We start from the raw sequence: 23,595 nt of genomic DNA, 5'->3' as shown, positions 1-23,595 counted from the left end.
TCTGAAGATCATCTAGTCCAACCTTCTTCCCAGCATACCTAACCACTACACCATAGCCTCAAGTGCTAGGTCTACTTTTTTTTAAACACCTCCAGGGTTGGTGACTCCACCACCTCCCTGGGCAGCCTGTTCCAGTGCCTCACCACTCGTTCAGTAAAGAACTTCCTCCGAATAGCCAATCTAAACTTACCCTGACACAACTTGAGGCCATTTCCCCTTGTCCTGTCATTAGTAATTAGAGAGAAGAGACAAGCATTTAATAATTACTTATAAAAAAGAAAAAAAGCGCCCACTACTTTTTTAGTAATAGCTTGAGAGTGTGAAGATAGTGCACTTTTTGTCTTGAAGAAGAAAAAAAAAAAAAAGTGTTTTAAGTTAGAAGACAAAATTCTGGAATTATTAAACTGACATTAATTTATTCCTAGATATAATTCATAGAATTCATTTGAGGGGATCATTCCTGGTCACTCGAGCTGCATGGAATCATATGAAAAATCAGAAATTTGGCAGGTAAAAATTTGTCTTTTTTTTCTGTTTTCCATAGGGCATAATGGACTGATGCATTCCCTGACAGTGAAGGAAGACTTTTGTATCCTTTTCTTTCACTGTCACTGAAATTAAACAAAATCAGTCCAAATGTGTAAGCTCTTAACCTTCCAGCTCTACCTCTTCTCCACCTCCCCAGCCAAATCTTAAAAGGCTTTTTCTATGTAGATACAAATACATTGAGACAGGAGCTGTGCAGTTATAGAAATACCATTTCTAATCAGTCCTTTATGAAAAGATGTGTTTGTTACTTGTGTGTTCCTGCAAGTCTGAGTGATTCTTCTCTTGCTCCGTTTTGTTCACACAATGGGTACATGCAGGTCTGCTTGAGGGTCTTGAGGTTTTTTTTTTGCTCTGGGATTGGGATCTTGTGGATTGCATCCCACTTTGGACAGATGTACTTGTCCTAAGATACGGTAATATTCCTTAGTCTATTTTGGTATGTATTACCATTAACTGAAAGTGTGTAGTGAGTTCAGACCTTTACGTTTTTTCACCATTGTTGTTTTTCCATATCAAAACACTGGTGTTGTTATATTAATCTTAACAGCCATACTCACATGTTGAAAGCTGTATGATCTTCTTTGTCATTCTGTGGCCAAACTGACATTCATTTTTATTCAGAGAACTGAACAGTAAGGGTCGGGGAAGAGATCAGCAAGCAGAATAAATGGCTAAAGCCTGGGAGTTATATCCATTTAGGAAGACACTTTGCTTGGCTACTTTTCTGTGTTTGCTCAGATAACAATGGTACTGAGCGCATGTGCAGTTTATGTATAGATGTGTGCTATCTGCAAAACGCCTGCTTTGGGTCAGTTTTGTAAATTTTTTTTCATCTTGATTGTATTGAGCTAGTACTTTTAACACATCTTTCTATTTAGATTAATAACATCTCCTTATTATCAGCGAGACAAATAATAATAAAAATGAAATGGATTTTGATCCCAACTATGCAGTTTGTTTACAGTAGATTGGAACAAATTCCGATAAGGCTTCTTTTAAAAGTGAAGGTGTAATATGAGAAGTCTTGCAGCACAGTGTTTGCTTGCTTCAAACTGGCTATGAACAGCAGGGGTTTTACAGTTTTCTTGTGAGCAGTTCAGTGATCTCTACAGCAAAAACATTAGGGGACAGCAAAGAATAGGACTTTTCTATCTTCTTCTATCATGTGTTTAACACATGCATTTCTTTGAATGTGAATTCTGTAAGAATACATCTTCACCTATTGTGAGGTAGATAATAAGTTGAAGTAATTTTCAATAAAATAATTCTCCTTTGACTACTGAAGCCATTTATTAGTTATAAGACCACTTGAAGTGCAGTTAGAAAATGGAAATACTTTTGTCTATACTATACCCAGAATGTCACAAAATGTCACAGAATGTCTTTTCTACTTCTGCATCGTAACTGAAAAAGACTCGAGTTTGTTAGTTTTCTGCTCCTGTGACATCTTTTGGCAAAAACAACAAGTAGTGTTTTTTGCATTTGCATGCTTTTCTGTTGTGGAATATGGAGAATATAGGCCCAAAGCTGGAAAATGCTGTCGTGGAGAATTAAGGAACTTGAAGAAATCATTGAACTTTTCTTTTTTCTTTCTTTTTTTTTTTTTCCCCCCCCTCTCCTAAGAATAATTATGACTTCCTCAGCTGCTGGAATATATGGAAACTTTGGTCAGGCAAACTACAGTGCTGCAAAACTTGGCCTTTTGGGTCTTGCAAACACAATTGCAATTGAAGGCCGGAAGTATAACATCCACTGCAACACAATTGCTCCTACTGCTGGATCCAGACTGACCCAGACTGTCATGCCACAAGGTGAATGATTTAATGCCTACATGTACTTTTCAGTGAATTGAAGCACAACTGACATTCTTATCTCTTAGAAAATGCAAATCCTTTACACTTCTTACTCTGCTAATTCATTATTTCTCCGTTCTTTTTGTCTCTGAACTGTCAATTTACTTGAGTGTACTGAATACTAATTTTCTGCCGTGAGAAAATTTGTGTAATTTACAAAAGCAATTTCATGTGGCAAGGCTCTTTAATTATAGCCTCTTTGAAGCTCCTCCTGCAGTAGTGGAAAGCTTATTTGTTTCATCAGATGTGGAATCAGGTATATGCATAAGACATTTGCATTTGCTGTTGTCTGTTTGCAAAAGACTGGTTTATTGCACAGTGTATTCTTTGCTCCATGATCAGCAGGAGATAATGAACTGAGTTGCCTAATAGATTCTGTTTTTCTTTATTGCACGCTTACTAATCTCTGAATGCTTGAAAAGGTTTTAACAGAGCACTGCATTAGGAAATCTGTTTAACAACATAGTAGGAGACAGCTGTGTGAAAAGTGTAAATTTAGAGTAAATAGAGTGGCTAATTACTGTTACAGATGACCAGAGGAAACAAATAGTATCTGGGGGAAAAAAATGTATAAAAGGAAATTGCTCTCAAAGTCTTCCACAACCAACCGATTTCGTTTCCCTCCCTCCTTTCTTTTCCCTAGTGATAGGCAGTTTTCAAATCCAGGGGAACCGCTACATTGTTCAGACTGATATACAAGATATGGAAGTGTAATATATTTTACACATTTATGTATGAATTGAATGCATGATTTTGTTTGACTAATTAAGCTCTGTGTAAAGTATCCTCATTTAGGTCTAAGTAATCCAAGTAATCTGGAAATCTGGTGCCTCTATGGGCTGTATGTTCCAGGGATTTTTTTCACTTACTTGCAGAAGAGTAAAATGCATTAAGGTTGCACAGCCGTGAGTTCCTGAAGTGTAGAGTTCAGTAGCTGGAACTCCATGAAGATATTTACAAAGAGCGATAAAACCACCTCCAAAGTTTCTTTCTTCGTTGTTTTAAGAAGAGTGAGATCCATCGGTCTCCCTGTAAGATAGTTCCAGATCTGATTGTTTATTTCTTACCTCCCTTCCACCCTGTATGTTTTTTCAAATACTTTTAACAGATTGGGATGCCAGAACAGGAAAAGCATTTCCATAGCTCTTACCAAATCAACATCGTTACGTTAGTGAATACTTAGTTGGTCATCTTTAGATGTCTGCAAGCACCTGTGTTTTAGCATTGCCACAGTTATGTGTGTTCAAATTGGCCTACTTATCTAATTGTAGTTTGCATCTTTTGTGTGTAGCTTTTTTTATTTCTACCATGTATTTCTTAACTCCTTTAGTAGTGGATTAGTAGCATTAGTGATAACAGTCTAGTGATAATTTTTGAGACTAAATGATATGGGACAGGGAGTGGAACACTTTAGAAAACCTTAATGCTTTTTCTAAGCACCTAAAACATGCTGAATTAAATGGAGTTCAGTTTCATTTTACCTCTGTGGGACTTGCGTTACTTCAGCTTGTCTATTTAAGAAGTACCTGTAATGCTAAACTTTTGCAGCTCTTCATCTGTGAGGGTATATTTGAAAACACTTGATGACTTTTGGCTTGAGAACAGCTATGTACCTATTGCTGTTGATAAAATAGTATTCTGAAAGGTGAAAAAGGAAAGTATACGAAGTTATTTTTTTCTTTTCAGACAATGGATAGAGTATGTGGTAAGACCTGCCTGGACAACCACACTCTACCCCATGACAATTTCTCCCTTTTCAGATAGTTTTCTCTTGTGCCAGATGGCAATGAAAATCCCAGTATACAACTGATGCATAAAATTCAGCAAGGCAGATAATTCCTGATATATCATTTGGAAATATCAGCATTTCCAAATGGGATATTTCTCAGATATTCAGCATTCTTTTAATATTGTCTTTTTCTGTATAACTGACTAGCAAATTAAAAGAGAAATTGCTCAGGCACATTTCCATTCCGACTTTGTCTAGCTGGCTTGTCTTTCTTTCAGGCTGCCTGTCAGATGGAAATTTAGGAAGGTACCTGGCTTTGCAGTCTGCATATTACAGTGTTCCCAACATTTTGAGAGTCTTCCATCTCTCTGACTGAGAAACAATGTGGAGGCATACATGAGCCTCATGAGTTGTTTCTGTTTAATGAAATGTCAGATGTCTCATTTCGTTTGTCCTTTTCTTTTCATGGCAGAACACTGTTAGTTAAATTCTTTCTGGCTCTGCTGTTCATCAGAAGGTGTTAGAGTAAGAATAATTTGATGTAATCATACAGTATTTCTATTTTGTGATTTTTCCTCCCTCTGATTTGCTCTAGATCTGGTCGATGCTTTCAAACCAGAGTATGTGGCTCCCTTAGTTGTGTGGCTTTGCCATGAGAGCTGTGCCGAGAATGGCAGTCTGTTTGAGGTAATTGTTTTTTTCCCCTGCTTTTTTTTTCCCTCCCTTTGCCCCTTCCCCTGAAATTGTTCATTTGCTTTATCTTGTCCAGTCTTAACCTGTTTGCTGAAAATGAATTATCATGTGAAATACTACATGACACAGAGAGAGGACATGTTGACACTTGTGTACAAGTCCATCAGGCACTAACAACCTGTCACGGATTAGGCCGACAGCAGAGAATCATGAGATCACTTGCTCACTCCTTCCCCGCCCCATCTTCACAGGGATGTGGAGGGAGAAAACTCAACCTAAAAACGGCTCAACGTTTTGAAATTAAGGATAGGGAGGGTAATAATCTACCATTTAAAATGAGAGGTAAAGAACGAGAAAGACTTGGGGAAAAAACTATAGGTTTAATTCACCATCACCATTTACAGAGTAGGATAGTGAGAGGAATACATCAGTGAATAAGACCCGATCTTAAATATGCTTCGCCTCCCACCCCACCCTTCCCATCTTCCTGGCTACCTCCTCCCTCTCATCAGTGCAAGGAGGGGCAGGGCATGGGGGTTTGGTCCATCTGGCCTTTACTCATTGTCCATGGCAGCTCCTCCTTGAGAAAGAGGGCTCCTCACAGTCTCTCCTTCCTGCTGTGGGGTGTCACCTCACAAGAGGCAATCCTCTTCCAGCTCATGAGTCCCTCAGGGCCACGGATTTGGGTTTGTCCCACACTGATGCTCAGTCTCTCTCCCCTCTCACATGTGGCTCTGCATGCACCAGTGCGTCCTGGATGTTCTTGCTGCTGTCAGTCCCTCCAACTGTCAGTCAATCCCTTTCCTGCCAACTCAGCCAATGCAGGGCTTGAGGGAGAGGTCCTCCTCCAGTGGCCTTCTTGCTGTTCTTCTCCTCCGGGACCCTTCTTCTCCTCTTTCTTCTCAGGACCACATTCCTTTTTGGACCACATTCCTTTTTTCTCCTCTCACCTTCTCCTTCTCCAGCAGAAACCTTCCCTCCAACACAAAAACAGGACAGAACAAGATGAGACGAAACCAGAAAAGATCAAGAGAACAGTGGTGTCGCCTCTTAAATACCTTGATGGCAGAGGCACTGAGTGACTTAGCCCTGGCCAGAGCCTGGTCCCACTCCTACCAGGGGGGAGGCTCTCGAAGTTTAGCAAGAGTCATTCCACACAGCTCTACCTCCACTTTCCAAATCCCCGCCAGACTCAAACGCATGACACAACCTCGTCAAATTCTGGTGTGTGCTCAAAATAGCAAAACAACTGTTTCAAAAGAGATTGTTGTTTTCTAAATTGTTGAAATGCAGAAAGCAACTTTCAGGAAGGATGAATTAGTTATGGAATACATTATAGGTATTGTAATCAAACTGTTGGCTCAGAAATTTTTATTATATTTTGTTCTGAAGTACAGTTTTGTTTCCCTGCATTACCAAAACATGGTAAGCTGATGATTTTCCTTTTTCTTGGCAGGTGGGAGCTGGATGGATTGGAAAATGTAAGTACTTTCTTTTGCAGTATTGGTTATGTTCTTTTGAATTGACAGCAAAAGTGTGCAAATTATCTATGCAGCTAGCCTCGGCTTGAGACAATTTTGTTTAGGGAGGGAAGATTAGCAAGAGCCTAGGATTCTGAGGAGGTTGCTTATTTTAAGTATAAATTACAGATTTCACTACACGTAGGGGAAACTAGTAATGTAGTTATGTTCTTTGTTATGCTTATGAGCTGACTAATACTAACTGAAAATCTCCCTAAGTAACCTTGACTTTTGGATCCCAAGGAAATAATTAGAATCAAGAAAAATGTCTATTTTTGGTGCTAAACATACATTGCTGCCTTTTCTTGATAACTTCAGTTTTTCATGGTATGAAAGTAGCACATCCTGGTAAACAGGTTACTTTTTAGTTGCTTTATATATATGTTGCTTTATTTATATATCTATAGAAATACTAATGATATTCATTAATATACTGAGGCAGTTAGCCTTCATAATAACCAGTAGTGATACTAGCCAAGTCTTTTGCTTGAGTTACTCCAGTAACAAGCTTAAATATGAATGTAAAGGAAACTTACAGACAATACTGAGGGCTTGTGAGATTGAAAACTTAGTTCAGTGTGTGAAATGTCCTAACTTTTTCTAAAATGTTGAATCTAATACCAGCATTATTTTTCTGAACTGCTCAAAGACTTTCCAGCCTATATGAATATCACCAGTGGGTTGGAAGTAGGATGATTAATTCAAGAATTGTTTTCCCATTCCTTCAAAACATTTTTTTTTTTTAATCCTGATAAAGATTTTTGTATAATTCTAACTGTAACTATTCTGGTAGCACTGAAATAACTGTTCCCAGGTAGTGTATTAAATAGGTTAAACAAATTTGGGCAGCAGTGTAAAACCTCTTGCTGTTCTCCACAAGGAGTTGAGTTTTAATATGGCTGAAAACCTGTAACTTCTACTCTCTAGTCAAAAGGTCATGCTATTATAGTAGCTGCTCTTGAAGCTTTTCAGACGAAACCAGGTGGTTAATCATGTATCATTATGGCCTTATTCATTGTCTATTGCTAATTAAAAGCAAAACCAACATGGCAGATTAAGGATTAGTTGTAATCTAGGAAGTCTGTATCCTTCCAGAAATCATTTCACCTTAGCCGAACCAGTTTCTCTGATGTGAAGAGTATTGAAATACAACTTCAGAGACCATCTGGAGATGCTGACTACTGGTATTAATATTCTTTCATAGAAAACAAATATTTTTCAGATATCCCATGTAGTTTTCCAAGGCTTTCGGAAGATTACTAAGCATTAGTAGCCTGAATCACGTCAGAAGAGAATGCTTGTAGATATATATACTAGCTACAACTTTTCACTGGACAGAATCCTAAAACTTATGTGGTATTTAAAGAGAGCAATCAGTCTGTTCTGTCTTTAGTGAAATTCAAAACCAGTGCTATTCGTTTTCTAACTATTATTTAAAAGCAGTGACCCCTTTTAGCCCAGCTTGAAGTTACACTAGTAAGTTAAAGTGGAGTTCTTGTAATCTTGAAATGAGTGGCCTAGATGAAATTGTCCTGAAGAAAATACTTGTGTGTTACTTGAACTATCCGGCTTATGTTTCCCTTTAGTGCGCTGGGAGCGATCCTTGGGTGCTATTGTCAGAGGGAAGAATCAGCCAATGACACCTGAAGCAGTGAGAGATAAATGGGAGAAGGTCTGTGACTTTGATAACGCCAGCAAACCCAGGAGTATCCAAGGTAAAGGAAACTTTGATAATGTCGATAGTTTAGACAAGAAAAGTTTAGAAGAGAATGCTTTATTGTCAGACGTTTACTGAAACTGTGTTTTATAAATCTACAGAAACGGTAAATTCTTTTGTACGTATGTAACATTATTCGTTTGCTGTTTCAATACAGTCAGATCAACAGAATCATTTGTGTTCTTACCTGAAAAATTAAGACACTTTAGGAGTTTCTAGGGAAGTGACATCCCTGTCATTTTATCGATTACAGCTAAGCTAATGGTAGTGTTTAAGTTGGTTGCACCTACATACAGGTAGTAGTATGCTGTCATAGGTCTCAATTCAGATCCATGGGTGTCAGTTCACAAATGTACTATACAGATTAATTTTCCTGTCTACTTTCCAAGATTTCTCAAGATTTAACAAATCTTTGATAAGTTAGTGTGAGTTACATGTGCTTAGTATCACTGATGGCTGTTTTGTTACTATGTATGTTGATATTTAGGTCAAAGATTGAGTATTTGTCATATTAGGAAATGCCAGCATTTAAGTGTTTAGGGGGTGAAAGAGGCATCCTTATATACAATGTCAGTTGAATTTCAAAGATACGACACATAGTAGCTCTTGAAGCTGTTGGTCCTGAAATCCATTAGGGAGTTTTATTAAAACCTTAGGGATACGTTTTCAGGTGTCTAAAAAAAAAAACAGAGAACAACTGTTAACGAAGGAAAACTAATTAGAATACTTGCATTAAAAGTGAAAAGCTACAATACCAAGTATCTTGTAAGTTAAAACTCTCCCAGAAGATTTAATAAAGTAATTTGATGCTGTGAAGAGTAATCATATGATTATGTATAATTATAAAAAGTAACAATTAGATAAATTATTGCTTGTAATATAATAGAAAAATCCCATAGTCAGTGATAGTAATGATGCTTCATAATTTGGGCTTAGTGGTAAGAGCAGTTTGACTGTATTTCTTATAGACTGCAAAAAAATAAGAGCATCATCTGTGGGTTATTTGAGTTTTTTCCTAAAGGTAATTTTTCTTACATGTATAGTAGTCATACATAACTGAATACTTGGATTCGTGTTTTACTTCTTTAACTTAGAATTCTCCTTTTTGCAAGCATGGAGGAAGTAATTCCCTTAAAGATAAGTAAATTAAATGATTCATATCTATTCTCTGACTGTTCGTGCATTTAGAGCCTTGCCTAGCAAAGCGCAAAGCACACATTTGGTGTTTAGTTAGAGTACTTTAATAATTGTGTCCTTTAGCCAAGGTTTTTTTGCTGGAGATGCTGAACTCCTGAAGACTAAATGGAAGTAGTGTTTCATATTTATGTTCTAGTGTAATCTTTTAAGAAATGAAAATTTTTAATTCTTCTTCTTAAAAGCAATTTAAGTGAAGTATATGAATTTTTCTTTCCATCTTTTTTTGACTTTCTTTTATGGACTTCTTCAGTTTGCAGGCTTAACCTGTTGTCTTGGCACATGAACTGAATCACCAAAAAACCCTCTTCCTTGGTGTTTCTGCAATTTTAGTTAATAGGAGATAGCTAATTGTCACTTGATTTGGCAGTTGATGTCAATTCAGTAACTCACTGAATTTTCTCAGATATCATGATAATTTTCCCAGTGCAATAATCTTTCTTGGTAGTTGCCCTACATCTTTCTGGATGAGCAGATGCTGATTGTGCAGTACAGTCTTTTGCCCAGAGTTCTTCCCTTACCCCAAAAGCTGACACAGCCAGTGTAACTGGCGATGCCTGCCTTTTCATTTTAATGCCTTGAGCATATTTCAGTGTTCTCTGTAGTTGCTCCCGAAACTCTGCAAGCGTAGTCCCTAATGTACTTGGAGTTCTGGCAGTTCCTCTGTACTCCCACACCATTTCAGGTATAGTCCTGTTAACTAGCAAGATACGATTACTTGTGCATTCACTACACTATGCCTTTTTAACAACAGAAGAATCTGAGAACAGGCTTTTTTTTTTTAAGAAGTTTTGTGAGAATTTAGGCCTTAAGAAATTGAAGAAGTGGAATATATAGTTCTGTTGGCATGTATTCTCCTACATTCCCCTTGCCAGGAGTGAAAGGTAACATCTACTTAACACAACATGAAAATGTCAGTGCTTCTGAGGCAGCAGTGAATCTGCAGCAACCTATGTGTTAGAGCTTTTTCCTAATTTTCATGACATTATTTTCTTACTAACGATTAAACTGAAAATAATAGTTTTAGCTTACTTTAGAACATGCTAGAGATCTTCCAAGAAGATAAGCAGGGCATAATCGGAGCCTTAAGGTTAGGACACAGAATCAACTTACAGTGTACATCAGTGACTCACTGTAAGTGGCTCCCTTTATGTCGTTGGGCAGTAGCAATTGCAGAGTAATGTGACTTGGCTTAACTAATTCTAGAAAATAATTGCTCAGGCTCTCATTTGCAGCTGGATCTAGTGAGCTGACATATTTGTCATGTTAACATGATTCCGTGTTTTGAGATACTGAGAGATCCTGGGCTACTGTGCCTCTGCATGAGCAGAAAGATGAAATTAAGTTTAATACAGAAGCTTCTGAATTTATAGTGTATGTGCAGTACGTCACAACTGCACAGTGCACTACACGTTGGCATGTCGACTCCTTGCATTCCCTCTCAGACAAAGCTAGATCCTGTAGCCATTGACTCCACATTGCAGTACTTGCTTGTCCTAGTCCAATTCTTCCCGTTATGCAGAGGGAGAAATCAAATTATGTTGAGAAATAGGGAGAAGACAGCAATCCTTGTCTTACAGATTGTGTACTGTATACAGCATTCCGTAGTATGTATTGCACGGGTTAATATATTTAGTTCTGGGAAAACAGAATTAATTATATCATACCCGTACGAGGCAGTCTCTCTCTCTCTGTGTCTCAATTTCCTCCTCAGTTGTGAAGATACAAGCCAGTTTCAGTCAATCTAGTGTTTTGGAGGTCTGTAATCTGCTCTTACATTCACATGCATTTTTAATTCTCTTAGTAACCGTCTAGGTACAGAAGGCAATCTGAGTATTCTCAGTGGCTGATTTTTGACACATTTCGAAAGCTTATCTCTGGTACAGAGCAAATTAATGTAAACCATATAATGGGTGTGTATGTATACTTTGTGTGTATATAAACAAAAAATTTGCACAAGAGAACTGTTCTAGCTTCAATTTCAGATTTCTTCATGTGCATTTAAAAGTGGTTTTCATAGTTAAGGGGTGTGGTTCACGTGCAATGTTCGCTAATTGGAGAATGAGGAATACTTTTGGAAGCAGATAGGCCTCACCATGGCTGTCTTCAACCTTTGCTCTTCAAGTTAATCTTTCCCTGCTGTCTGCTAATCATTTGCTCTATGATAGCAGACCATACTGGGATAGTAGACATGTAAAGTTTCAGAGTTCACTGACAGCGTAATATCTTAAATACCCTAAATCCAGTATTAAAAATACTTATGTTAATGAAAAGGTTTCCTACTGGGTTTGTTTCTGACAAAATTATACCCTTTGAGCTATTTCTTCAATCTTAGAAGAACCTTACTCAGCTCATAGTTATGTATTAAAAAGCACAAATTTTCATAGTGAAGACTACTGCTGAAATACTAATTTCAGACATCTGTATGTATTTACATGACTGAAAACTCAGGTATCGTTCTGTGCTTCCCTCCCCATCTCTTTTATTTTCAATACTCAAAATGTATGCAAAATAAAGAATATTGAAATCCTCCTTATCAGTGTCCAAACCTCACTTATCGGTGATTTTGTAATGTTTAATCTTTCTTTTTTTTTTTATTTATTTCATATTGCATTGTTAGCTTCTAACAATATTTGATTATAACCTTTGTACTTCTTAATACTGTAATCTAATTTACTTTGACTGTGTAACCCAGCCTCACATGAAAGATTCAATCTAGTCAGCTGCTAAAATAGTACTGTAAATCTAATTCTATACTGGTCCAGTTTCTTATGCCATGCAGCAGAAGAGCAGGGAAGACTGAAATAAATTAGTATGTTGACACATTTCAGTTGAATACTGCTCCAGCAGCCCCTGGCAGATGGAACGAATGTGTCAGCATTGGAATTCTTAACTGGAAAAGTTCTTTAACATAGTAATTGAGGGGGGGAAAAAAGAAATCAACTTTTTCACCCTTTAATAAAAAAGAGAAAAAAAGTTTTTCTGCCTATACATGGTGATATTTAAAGAGCTTGCTTAAGCTTTTCAGGCAACTCAAAGGGGCAGCATCTTAAAAGCAATTTTGGTATTAAAGGATGGAAACAACCTAAAGCATAACATACACTTTCTGTGGCTACCTTAAGAAATTTGAGCCTGGAACTGTATCTCATGTGGTTGATGTCTGTTATAGATCTAAAGGAATAAACCTAGGATTCCTTGAAAGAACATTCAGTTCTTAAAGACTGCTTTTTCTGCATACGTATGCTTTGAAAAGTAGTGGAAGTGTTACTTAATTATTCTAGTAGATCCAGTTCAAGGGCTGTTGCTGATTATGAACCTTGCAGTAGACTAAAGTTTAAAAAGTAATTTTGGTGAGGCCTTTGTTAAGACTGAACAACACTACATCTCGCATCTTAAAAAGGATAGAAAGTAGGACCTTGGAAACTACTGTCCTGTCAGCTTCACCTCCGTGCTTGGGAAGATTGTGGAACAGATCCTCCTAGATGCTCTGCTAAAGAGCATGGAGGTGGTTTGAAACCTCCAGCATGGCTTCACCAAGGGCAAGTCCTGCCTCACCAACCTCGTGGCCTTCTATGATGGAGTGACTATATCAGTGGAAAAAGGAAGAGCAATGGATGTCATCTATGTGGACTTCTGTAAGACCTCTGGTAGAGTTCCCCACAACACCCTTCTGTCTAAATTGGAGAGAGAGTGATTTGATGGGTGGACTGTTCAGTAAGTAAGGCATTGGTTGGATGGTTGCATCCAGGGGGTATTGGTCAACAGCCTAATGTCTGGATTAGTGTCTCTAAGGGGCCCGGTCCACACTGGGCTCAGTACTGTTTACTGTCTTTGTCAATGACATAGTGGATTCAGTATACCCTCAGCAAGTTTGAAGATTACACCAGTCTGAGTCATGCGGTTGGTACACCTGAGGGATAGGATGCCATCCAGAGGCACCTGGACAAGCTAGAAAAGTAGGCCTGTGTGAACCTTCTGTGGTTCAGCAAGGCCAGGTGCAAGGTCCTACACCTGTGTCGGGGAAACCGCCAGTATCAATATGTGTTGGGGGATGAAGGGATTGAGAGCAGCCCTGCCAGGAAGGAGTTTGGGAGGTACTGGTGGCTGAAAAGCTGGATGTGAGCTGACAATGTGTGCTCACAGTCCAGAAGGCCAATCACATCCTGGGCTGCATCAAAAGCAGATGGATAGCACATTGAGGGAGGTGGTTCTTCCCCTGTTCTCTGGTGAGACCCCACCAGGAGTACTATGTCTGGCTCTGGAATCCTCAGCGCAAGAAGCACATGGACCTGTTAAAGCAAGTCCAGATGAGAGCTATGAAAATAGAGGACTGGAACACCTCTGCTATGAAGAAAGGTTGAGAGAGTTGTGGCTGTTCAGCCTGGAGAAGAGAAGGCTCTGGGGAGACATTATTGCAGCCTTTCAGTACTTAAAACCAGCTTATTAAGAAATATGGGGACAGACTTTTAAATTGGGCCTGTTGTGATAGAACAATGAGAGCGATGAAAGTCTGGAACAGGTTGCCCAGAGAGTGTTCAAGTCCAGGTTGGAGGGGGCTTTGAGCAACCTTGGTCTAGTTTACGCTGTTTATGCTTATTGCAGGGAGGAGTAGACGAGCTGACCTTTAAAGGTCCTTTGCAACACATAGTGTTCTATGGTCTCCTTAGTGTTCAGCCAGATATTAGCCAGCTCAACAATTTGAGAGTCCAGTCATATCATACATTCTGGAAGAAAGACTTGAAAAGGAGATTGTAGTATTCTGCACCGTTATTAAATTATAGATTGTCTTTATACTGTTTGTATTGATGTCAGCACTGCATTTAAAATACATGTTGGTAATCTTTTCAGATTTCACCATTAAGAATAATAATTATGTTCCTGCATGGAAATGGGTTGTGGACATGAAAAGTTGAGGAAAAATTCAGGCATACTTGGAGGACAAACCTTTCAAGACTTTAAAGCCTTTCAAAGGGTTACAAACTACAAATCTCATTTTGCACATTTTCACATTAAATAGATGTCATTACCTCATGTCACATTATGACAGTGCTTGTACCCAAAGATAAAGCTTGTTTTTGGCAGATGTGACAACATTTTTGTTTTATAGGTATTTCTTTATCTCCATGAGATTCAGGCCACAAATAAGCCATTATGATGATTCTGGGATGGAGTAGGAAGCAAAAAATAATTTAGGAAATCAGGATTCTGCAGGAGGGTATGCAGCTAACTTTCAGGATATTTAGAGGATTCTGAGCAATAGAGCAACATGGTGCTAGGTCGAACAACAGTGCAAGTCAGAACGGATATAGGGGATTTGGAGTGGAGAGGGTGAAGGCTCCAAGGTAAAGTAGTTAATGACTTTGGAGTCCTGATTTAAACACTTTTTTATTCTTTTGTGCATGATTCTCACCAATTTTTGTTTGATTCTAACAAGCGTTTGATAATGATTTTAGTCATACTGAGCTTCAAGGAACAAGAAGTTCCTGATGGCCTGTCTTTACCATAGCTGAGTTCTGTATCTCAACCATGCATCCTCTCACTTGTAATCTTGGCCTCGTTCAAGCCTCAGACTTATTTATTCGTTTATTTATTTATATATGTGAATGGAGGAAGAGCTTAGCCGCCAGGAAGTGAGATGTGTTGCAAATAGTTTAGAGAATAAGAAAACAATACTAATTTTCAGATGTTGCTTCTAAGATAGTTGAAGTATAATTCTCATTATCTTCTCCTTAGCATTGTGATTTGCAGAATAAAACAAACTTTTTACTGACATATTCTTTTTGGCTCAAATGATGGTGTATCGCGCCACTTGTGTTTCAGGCACTTGAACTCTATAGATGTCATGTGTTGGCTGCTTGGTGCAGAACTGATGGAACCGGTGTAGAGATCATTTATCATCAGCTGTTGTGCAGATGCCTGTAAAAAGCAGCACTGTGCTCAATTTTCAGATATATATTTGTTGTGTTAAAAAAATAATTGAGAAGTACCAGGTTATATCTCATTTCGTGGCATATTTGTTGTCTAACTGGAATATCTCATTTTTGGCTGTTTATAGGTGACTTCTTTTTTTTTTTTCCAATTCCTTTCTCTAGAGTCCATAAGTGTGTTGAGTGATGCTCTAAGTCAGATAGAGTCTCAAGGGAATCTTACTATGAACTCAACAAGCTCTGGATCAGTGGCCTCTGCATCTCTTGACACGGCAAGTACTTCTATCTAGCAGATGCACACTAACTTTAGGTGAAAACCTTGAATGGAGAGACTTCTGTTGCTCATCAGCTCCTACTCTGGCTTGCTGTCTGCAAAAAGAAACGTGGGTTTTAAACTGTGAAGTGAAGAACCAGAATATCCTGAGCACTCAGTCTTTCTTGTTGATGATGAGAAAACTTAAGGCTAAATAGACTGAATAATGCAGAGTGCAAGTGCTCGTGAGTTCTGTAATCCTCTTTAGCTAGAGTATTGTTCAGAAAAGGGACAAGGGATGGGCCTTGTTGGGCAGTGTCATTTTGCTGTGTCTCGTCTATAGACAAATAATTTTTCCTCATTTCAGTCTTAGTATGGTGGTGTTTCATTCATGGTTTGTGTTAGAAAAATTCTTATGCATTGCTGGGAGCAGAGCTGTATGAAGTTGTGCTGCTTATTCTCAAAGTAAATTGCTTACAGCAAGATATAATGCATTACATTACAGTTGCTTGTACTGCAAGAAATACATTAATATTTTATAGTATATTTATTACTAATACTTAATGGGACTATAAAGAAGATGCTCAATTCTGAGCATTTAATATGAGAATTATAGAAAAAATGCAAATACAATGTTAACTATTAAGAAGTTTTATTTTATAATGACTTCTGATTTCCAGGCAAGCATTGTTGGCCGGGAATTGGCTACCAATGTGTATAAGTATACTCATTTGGAGCCTATACTCTATGCCCTTGGTGTGGGAATGTCAACTAAGGATCCAGATCACCTAAAATTTCTCTTTGAAGGAAATGAAGAGTTCTGCTGTTTACCTAGCTTTGGAGTAATTCCTGCTCAGACTTCAATGTTTGATGGTGTTCCTTCTATTCCAGGACTAAATATTGATCTTGCAAAGGTATGGAAGAGTTAAGTGTCCAATTTTGTTTGCGGTTTATATAAGGTGACTTTAATTAGTATGTTTGTAATATTAGTAAGTTCCCTTTACTCTAGCAAAGGGATATTCATTGTTTTGCATTCTTACATCCTTAGAAGTTATTCGTTTTACTTCACTCGTATCACCTATGTCTTCCTAAGATGGTATGAATGATCACTTTTTTGTTATATTTTTATTTGTTTTCATTATGCTTTTATTAACCTACAAAACTTGAAAACTTTATTTGAAAATATTTCCTGTTGGGAATGAAATTGAAAAAATGAAAAAAAAAATTGTAGGTGTTTTTTAATTATTATTTATTTGTTTATTCTGAATGCTTTCTGAAAAAAACTATAAATTTCCTTGCAATTGAGAGGAGAGAAAGCAATAGAATATATTGATTGTTGTTGTAGCACTGCCTTTCTTTACATAGATGCTGCATGGTGAACAATATCTGGAACTGTATAAGCCATTACCAACCTCAGGTCAGTCCTTTTGTGTTGCTGATTTGCTTTTCCCTATGACAGCGGTTCTTTTAGCCACATTATAAAATAGAAATAGGGAAGCTCTGTTTCCAGCTCTAGTTTTACATATTCATTCTACATGAGGTGAGGGAGAAGAGAGACAAGCTATTGTGTTATTGAAGGAATTCTGAAACTCTATGTTCTGAGGATTAGGTGTTGCTTTTCTGTAGTATATTTGATAAGCTCATGCCTAATCTTTGATGTAATAAGCAAATACACTACATGCTGGTGTATTACTCATATAATTTGATATTAAATAGCAGAACTTTTTGTTTTCTTCTGTAACATTATATCATAGATCTTCCAGGATGTTTACCTAGAAATTCTTCAGCATTGGTTGTATCTGTGTTCCTCTAAAAGGATAAGATTTAAATTATATACATAAAAGAGGAATGGACATCTCAATGAGGAGGCTAAAAAACAATTACATTTTTTCCTGTCAAAACTCTTAAAAATACTGGTTACTACATTATCACAGATGGCTGTATGGTCCCTGATTACAGCACTTGAGAGGTGTTGAAGTCATTCAGGATATATGTGTATGTATATGGGTTTCTTTATTAATAAGTTAAAAAAACCCCCACTTTTCCAGAGAGTAGGAGAAAAAAACAGTACCTTGTAAGATATAGATAAATGGCATAATTTCTTTTTGAAACCAAAAGGAGATATCTAAAAATTACATTAATTTCAGTCTGGTAAGTACTAGTGGATTGACAAGACTTGTTCAAGGTTTTTGTTCTTCCATTCCATGGCTGATTATCACAGAATCATAGAATGGCCTAGGCTGGAAGGTTCTGTAGAGATCATTTAATCCACCCTCCCTGTAATGGGCAGGGACGCCTCTCAGCTAGATCAGGCAACACATGGGGACCGAACGGGAATATGTAAATATATATTGTTACATGTCGCACTGGAGACAAACTACATAAACCCACATGCCCACATCTTGAGCTGAGGTTGTTTTCTGTAGAACTGTAGTTATCTCAGCCCTCTTGACAATCCTTAAGCGGTTGGAAGTTAGTGATGTCTTTCAGTCTGAAATGTGATTTGTCTTCAGCTCTGAATGAACTATAGCATGAACTATAGCAAGATTCTGTTAAATTAAAACTTAAAAAAATTAAATTCCTTGCATCTGCAAAACAAGATTTGCAAAGATTCTAAAACACTTCTTTTGTAATCATTATAATTGTGATTACAATCACTATTACTGTGATTATTATTTCCGTTATTATTGTTAGTGTAGAATGGTGAAGAGTGATCTGTGGAACAAAATGTTACAACATGTACATGTTCTTTTCTTACAGGGCAATTAACTTCAGTTTCAACCATTGCTGATATTCTCGACAAAGGATCAGGAGCGGTCTTGCTTATAGATGGTAAGAAAGTTTGTAATTTTTTGGGGGGATGAAGTAAAATTTGACAGGCTATTTTAAGCTAGGTGTACCAGTAACTGCCAGCCTTTCCACAGTAAAGACTGTTAGCTTATTAAATTTCACTGAGAGCCGAGAAATGAGCTAATTAGCAGTAGCTGTATAAATGTATCGTGTTACTGTTCTCGGGCAGTTAACGTACTGAAATAAGAACACTCACTTTGAAAAAACATTTCAGAGGAGGTTTGGTTTTTTCCTACGTAGGTAGAGTAGTGCACTATGCGAACTGAACAAAGTTACTTGTTAATAATGCCTGGTAATGTCTGAAGGCAGATATTTTAGATTCTGCCGCTCTTCAGCAAATGCAAGTGTGTGTACATGTGTGATTGTGTTTTGTGGGATGCTTTTGCAAAGGCTGGTCATATGTGTATGTTGTGTAGACTCATCCATAAATCAGGCATCTTTAGGAGTATGTCCTGCATTCTTTTCTCATGCCTACATTATTCTTTTCTAAACAAAGCAAAACTATTTCCTTCCTCTTTTATCTGAGTTAAAGTATCAGAATGTCTCCAGAAATTGATAAGTTGTAATTTTCAGTATTTTGATATCTTTAGGTGCAGTTATACCGAGGTCTGTTCAGAAATAAGACTGCAGGGGTCGTTTAGTAAGCAGTGGATCTCTAAACATTTCTGAGCTTTTATTCCTTCAGTGTACAGACAAAATTGTTAAAAGGTCTTTACTGTCTCTTTGCTCATCCTAGCTTCCGTACTGGGCTGACATTAAGCCTGCCTGTTTCTGCAACACACAAAAGCTTTTTTTGTGAGCAGAGTCTTAACAGGTTTTTAAATTTCTTCTGGAACCAGAAATGAACGTTGCTAACAGTACTATAGATTTAGGTTTAAGGTGTAAGGGAGTGGGACAACCATGAACTGGAAATAGGCAGCTGAATCTTGATTCAGTGTAAGAAGTTTAATTTCTTACAGATTACCTTAAATTACAGTGTATTTTGGAGCTCTTCTCATATGAGATACTACTACCACTTTTTGTAGGTACTGTTAATGTGCTTTACACACTAGGGATTCCTAATAGCTTCTAATACATCATAATTTATGACACGATTCTCTATCATTGAAATAAATTGTGAAGGCAGTGTGAGATGCTGAAATAAATACTAGCTTCAGCACTCTGTTGTCAAATATTTTTAGCATATTAGATATCATCAGCATTTTGAAGGCTTATTTTTTGATTTTAATGCTTTCATATAGATAAAATTCATGATAATATTGAAATAGATCAATAGTCTTTGCTAGTCAGGAAGTAACTTGCAGCATTTCAACATGAAGTGTGACCCATTAAGCCTTCAGCTGTTAAAATATGCTTTGTCATGTACGAAGCTCAACTTTTCTCTTGTAACAGCACATACTAGCTACCTGGAAGATGAGATGAAAGACAGTATATGACCTTCTTCTTTTATTGCCTTTCAGTGAATACCTACTGTGGAAAGGACCTAGTGTGTTATAATCAGTTTTCTTTGTTTTTCGTTGGAGCTGGAGGATTTGGTGGAAAACGAACATCAGAAAAGGCCACGGTAAATTCAACCATGTTCATATTTAAAAACTGCACTAAAACATCTGCCAGCACTGCAAAAATAATGTTTGTTGTATCAACTAGGAAGGGTAAACTAGCATATGAACAGTGTGGTGATACAAACTCGGGAAGACAGTGGTTTTATTTTGGCAATTGGAGATAAAAGTGAATTGCTAAATGCGCAGCTGATGAGATATTCTGACAGTCAAGTATTTGGAATTACATATATGGAATATGCTAATGAAAAACAGAATAGGAGATTCTCAGGATGATGTTTAGAATCTAAATTCTGTGGACTTGGACTTAGAAAATTATGTCTGAAATGAAAGTAAAGTTGAAATTGCTATAAAATGATGATGTGGAGAGAACATCCTCTAGAGGATTTGTATTAGATATTTTAGAAGAGGGTCTTTTGAAGTCAACAGTGTAGTAGGCTGTAATCTGACCCAGCTAATTCCATAAAAGTGGTAAAATCTGCTGCATGTTGTACTTTGGGCAGTGCTATATATTCTATATATTCTTTGGGCAGTGCTATATTCTGTGTATATATATACACAGAATGTTCATGTTTAATTTAGTAACGTGTTTTTCATGTGTTTAGTTTGTGCTAGTAGCGATGATCATATGTTAATATTGCAAGGCGTTACTTTAGTAAAAAGACTAGCTTAGTAAAGAGCTGAGGAGTACTCAGATGTGTGGTGTTAGGTTTGAACTTGCAATTTCTAGAAGAGATCTCTAGGTGTAGCTCTTTGTAAATCTATGTTTTGGCATGAAAGAGGTTTGGAAGGTATAAAGAGGAAAAGAGAGAAGTAGCCTTAGAATTTCTCATTTCCAGGGGAGTGGAACTCCTGCCTTTTGGGAGAGAGCTAGCAAATGACAACCAGTGTCATGTGAACACATAGTGTGTATGTTCAAATGCATGAAGTAGCTGCTTGGGTACCTGACATACAACTATTGTCTCCTTCAATAGTGTGTTTAAGAGTGGTGCCAGCTGTGACTGAATGTTATTGTGAACTAGAGCCTCGAAGCACTGCACTGATAAACAATCAGTTGAACTGAGGCTATCTTAAGCTCAGTATTTTTGAAAATTTCTAATGAAATACCTAGGTTTTGTACATCTATAGTACTATAGGAAATGTTCTTTGTGATTTTTGGGTGTCAACTTACAAATTTTTAATGCTAATCTGTAGAGGTGGCATCAGGGAGTCCTGTGTAGTGCCTTGGCATTCTTAATCATTGCACTTCAAGCAACTGCAGCTTCTGTGTTCTATTCATTGAAGTATGAGAATGCTATACAAATGATTTTACATTTTAAAATATAAAAAATACCTATCTCGGGCACCAGACATACTTGTGACAGAAGAAAACAAGATGTAGTCTAGTTAAGTCAACACAACAATGGCAAATTCAACAGAGGCCTCTGCATGCGAGAGGCCAGTTTCAAAGAAAAAACTTTTCTGCTTTATCTTTGCAAACCTTCCCGATTAAAAAGTCTTCTATGTTCCTCTGTGACAAGAAAGAAATCCCAGGATGATCAAACTTACTTTATAATGTATCTTTATATCAGTTTATGCATTTATTGTATCTGCAAACTAAGGAGAAAAAATTTCCAGGTTGGGATCTATGATGAGCAACATATTGTGTAAGTTATATCTCTCCTCTTAGGCTGGGGTTTTCTTGCCTTACTGGCAGAGCTGTTTCCTTAATCGTGCGTATATTGGCTAGTTTTACCATCTTAATTTCTTGGTAGGTTGGGTTGATCTTCTTTAAACCAAATAAACTGTCAACCAGTTCCTGTTTTGAAAGTCTATTAGGTAGTGTCCTTGTTACCAAGCTAGTTAATGTGTAGGTTCCTTATGGTTATCTGAATAGGAATGATGTTATAAAATCTTCTGGCTAGGAAGTGGTGTTGCTCTGCTGTTGATAAGCAAGGAAGAGCCTTTGCTGTTACACTCAACTTATTTTGATTTCTCTTTTCTTTGATTAAGAGCTTACACAAAGATGGAATATAATTACTACACGTGAGAGTCAGGTTGCTTCTTTTCATTTTAGAGCTTGTTCCACTTTCTTTTTGTTTGGGCTTTTTTTGTTTGTTTTGAAAATCCAGGTAGGAGAGGGGGAAAAGAATTACAGCTACTTCAGTAGTTTTGAATTATGATGTTCTTTGTCTTGCCTGATGTACTCTTGCATGGGTATGGATAAAACAAATATTAATTCTACTGTTTTACTTTAGGTAACAGTGAATCCACCCAAGAGACCTCCTGATGCTATAATATCTGATGTTACAACACCTGATCAGGTAAAGTTTTGTAGTGTCTAGGTGTGGAAATATTTGTTTTGTTTGCAGAAACTAATAGTTCAAATTTTCTGATACACCTCAAATATTTATATATGGGTTTTGTGTGTGTATATGTCTATACGTGTGTCTATGTATAACAGGAAGATAAAACTTGTGCTAGATTATGATGTGTATTATCTTAAATATTCTTTTCATAAGGCTGATGCAATTTTATAATTAATTATTTTAAAATTCTACACAGAAAGAGGAAAGGAACACTTGTATTATCCTGTAGTTTTAAAAAAAAGATGTTCAGACTATTTAATTTGCAGCAATGGTGCGAGAAAACACAAAGAAATAGTGTTTAGAGTTCATAGTTTTGAAAAAGTTAAATTTCTGTAGGAGCAGTAGTCAGGGAAACCTGAAATACTGAAATGTGTCTGTCCAGATATGTTTCACTTTATCCATGGTTCCAGTGGTTCACAGGCATCTACTTTCAGTAGGCAAAAGACTGAGTAAATGAGTATATCCTCCTCTGAAGATAAACATTCACGGGTGACAGACAAATATGACAGGAATGTCTGAAGCTACCAATAATAAGACACTGAGTATTTTTAAAAGCAACTTTGTCATAGCAAGAGGCTGTAGCTTTTGGAGATGCAATTAAAATGTTGAGCGTCAGATGAACTATGCTAACTATGAGGCCTACTTAGCCTCTGATTATACTGGAGTAATTAAACTTAAGTCTTATCCATCTGATTCATGTGCTTGAAGTCCAAGTTAGCCTTATCCATTTAAACCAGGAAAGAGAGCTTAGATCAGCGTTTCTCTTTCTGTCACTGGTGTACGTGCTGCATCCTAAAATTCACAGCATTGGACTAGGAGGTGAAGATGTTTAATTCTTCTTAACGAGCTTCATCAAAAGTTGGCAAGATGAGCAAGGAGCAAGGAATTATGAGAGAGTACTTTGTTCCTGAAAGGTGGTTAAATGTAGTGGAAGGTACTCTCCAGCAGCTGGCACTTCATTAGATAAATCACAGCAACCTCAATGGCCCAGTGGTTAAAAGTATTTGAATCTTAGAACCGAAAGTTGGATTCTCCAGTGTGTGTTTACATTAGAATGGATTCTGAGTCCATTGATTTTCAGATGATATTTATGATCCCCTTGTCCACATGGTAATCTTAATTTCTGAGCTTTAAACTCCTCTATCTGGAATTGTGTCTAAAATGCTAATTTCGTGAGATAAAAGAAAATGGTGGTGACCCTACAGTGCAGAAGTTGGGAAACGTGACTACTATAAAATTGATTTTTGGAAATAAAGGAAGTGGCAGAGAGAAGCCACCAAAGTTTTTTATTTTAATTCTAACATCTTCTCTGACAGGTAGAAATACAAAGAGAATTCCTCTCTGATTAGATCTTGCAGAAGCAACAGCCAGCATGGTCTTTGAAAATCACAAAAAGGCTTATC

At 37.2% G+C, this 23,595-nt stretch overlaps 1 protein-coding gene across 1 annotated transcript in view; it reads left to right on the top strand.

Annotated features, from left to right (window-relative positions):
- The window catches only part of HSD17B4 (hydroxysteroid (17-beta) dehydrogenase 4), a 45,432-nt gene that overhangs the window by 5,864 nt on the left and 15,973 nt on the right, over window positions 1–23,595 (top strand). The window contains exons 6-16 of the mRNA XM_009867816.1: window positions 426–510; window positions 2,173–2,360; window positions 4,727–4,818; window positions 6,281–6,305; window positions 7,931–8,059; window positions 15,348–15,454; window positions 16,116–16,349; window positions 16,801–16,852; window positions 18,196–18,267; window positions 19,746–19,849; window positions 22,082–22,147. Of these exons, the coding sequence (XP_009866118.1) occupies window positions 488–510; window positions 2,173–2,360; window positions 4,727–4,818; window positions 6,281–6,305; window positions 7,931–8,059; window positions 15,348–15,454; window positions 16,116–16,349; window positions 16,801–16,852; window positions 18,196–18,267; window positions 19,746–19,849; window positions 22,082–22,147 (1,092 nt within the window). The 5' untranslated portion in view covers window positions 426–487. The remainder of the gene's footprint in view (window positions 1–425; window positions 511–2,172; window positions 2,361–4,726; window positions 4,819–6,280; window positions 6,306–7,930; window positions 8,060–15,347; window positions 15,455–16,115; window positions 16,350–16,800; window positions 16,853–18,195; window positions 18,268–19,745; window positions 19,850–22,081; window positions 22,148–23,595) is intronic.

The sequence above is a fragment of the Apaloderma vittatum genome, unplaced genomic scaffold, assembly GCF_000703405.1.
Source record: "Apaloderma vittatum isolate BGI_N311 unplaced genomic scaffold, ASM70340v1 scaffold5394, whole genome shotgun sequence".
NCBI classification, from domain to species: Eukaryota; Metazoa; Chordata; class Aves; order Trogoniformes; family Trogonidae; genus Apaloderma; species Apaloderma vittatum.
This window is presented reverse-complemented; position numbering and strand designations above follow the sequence as displayed.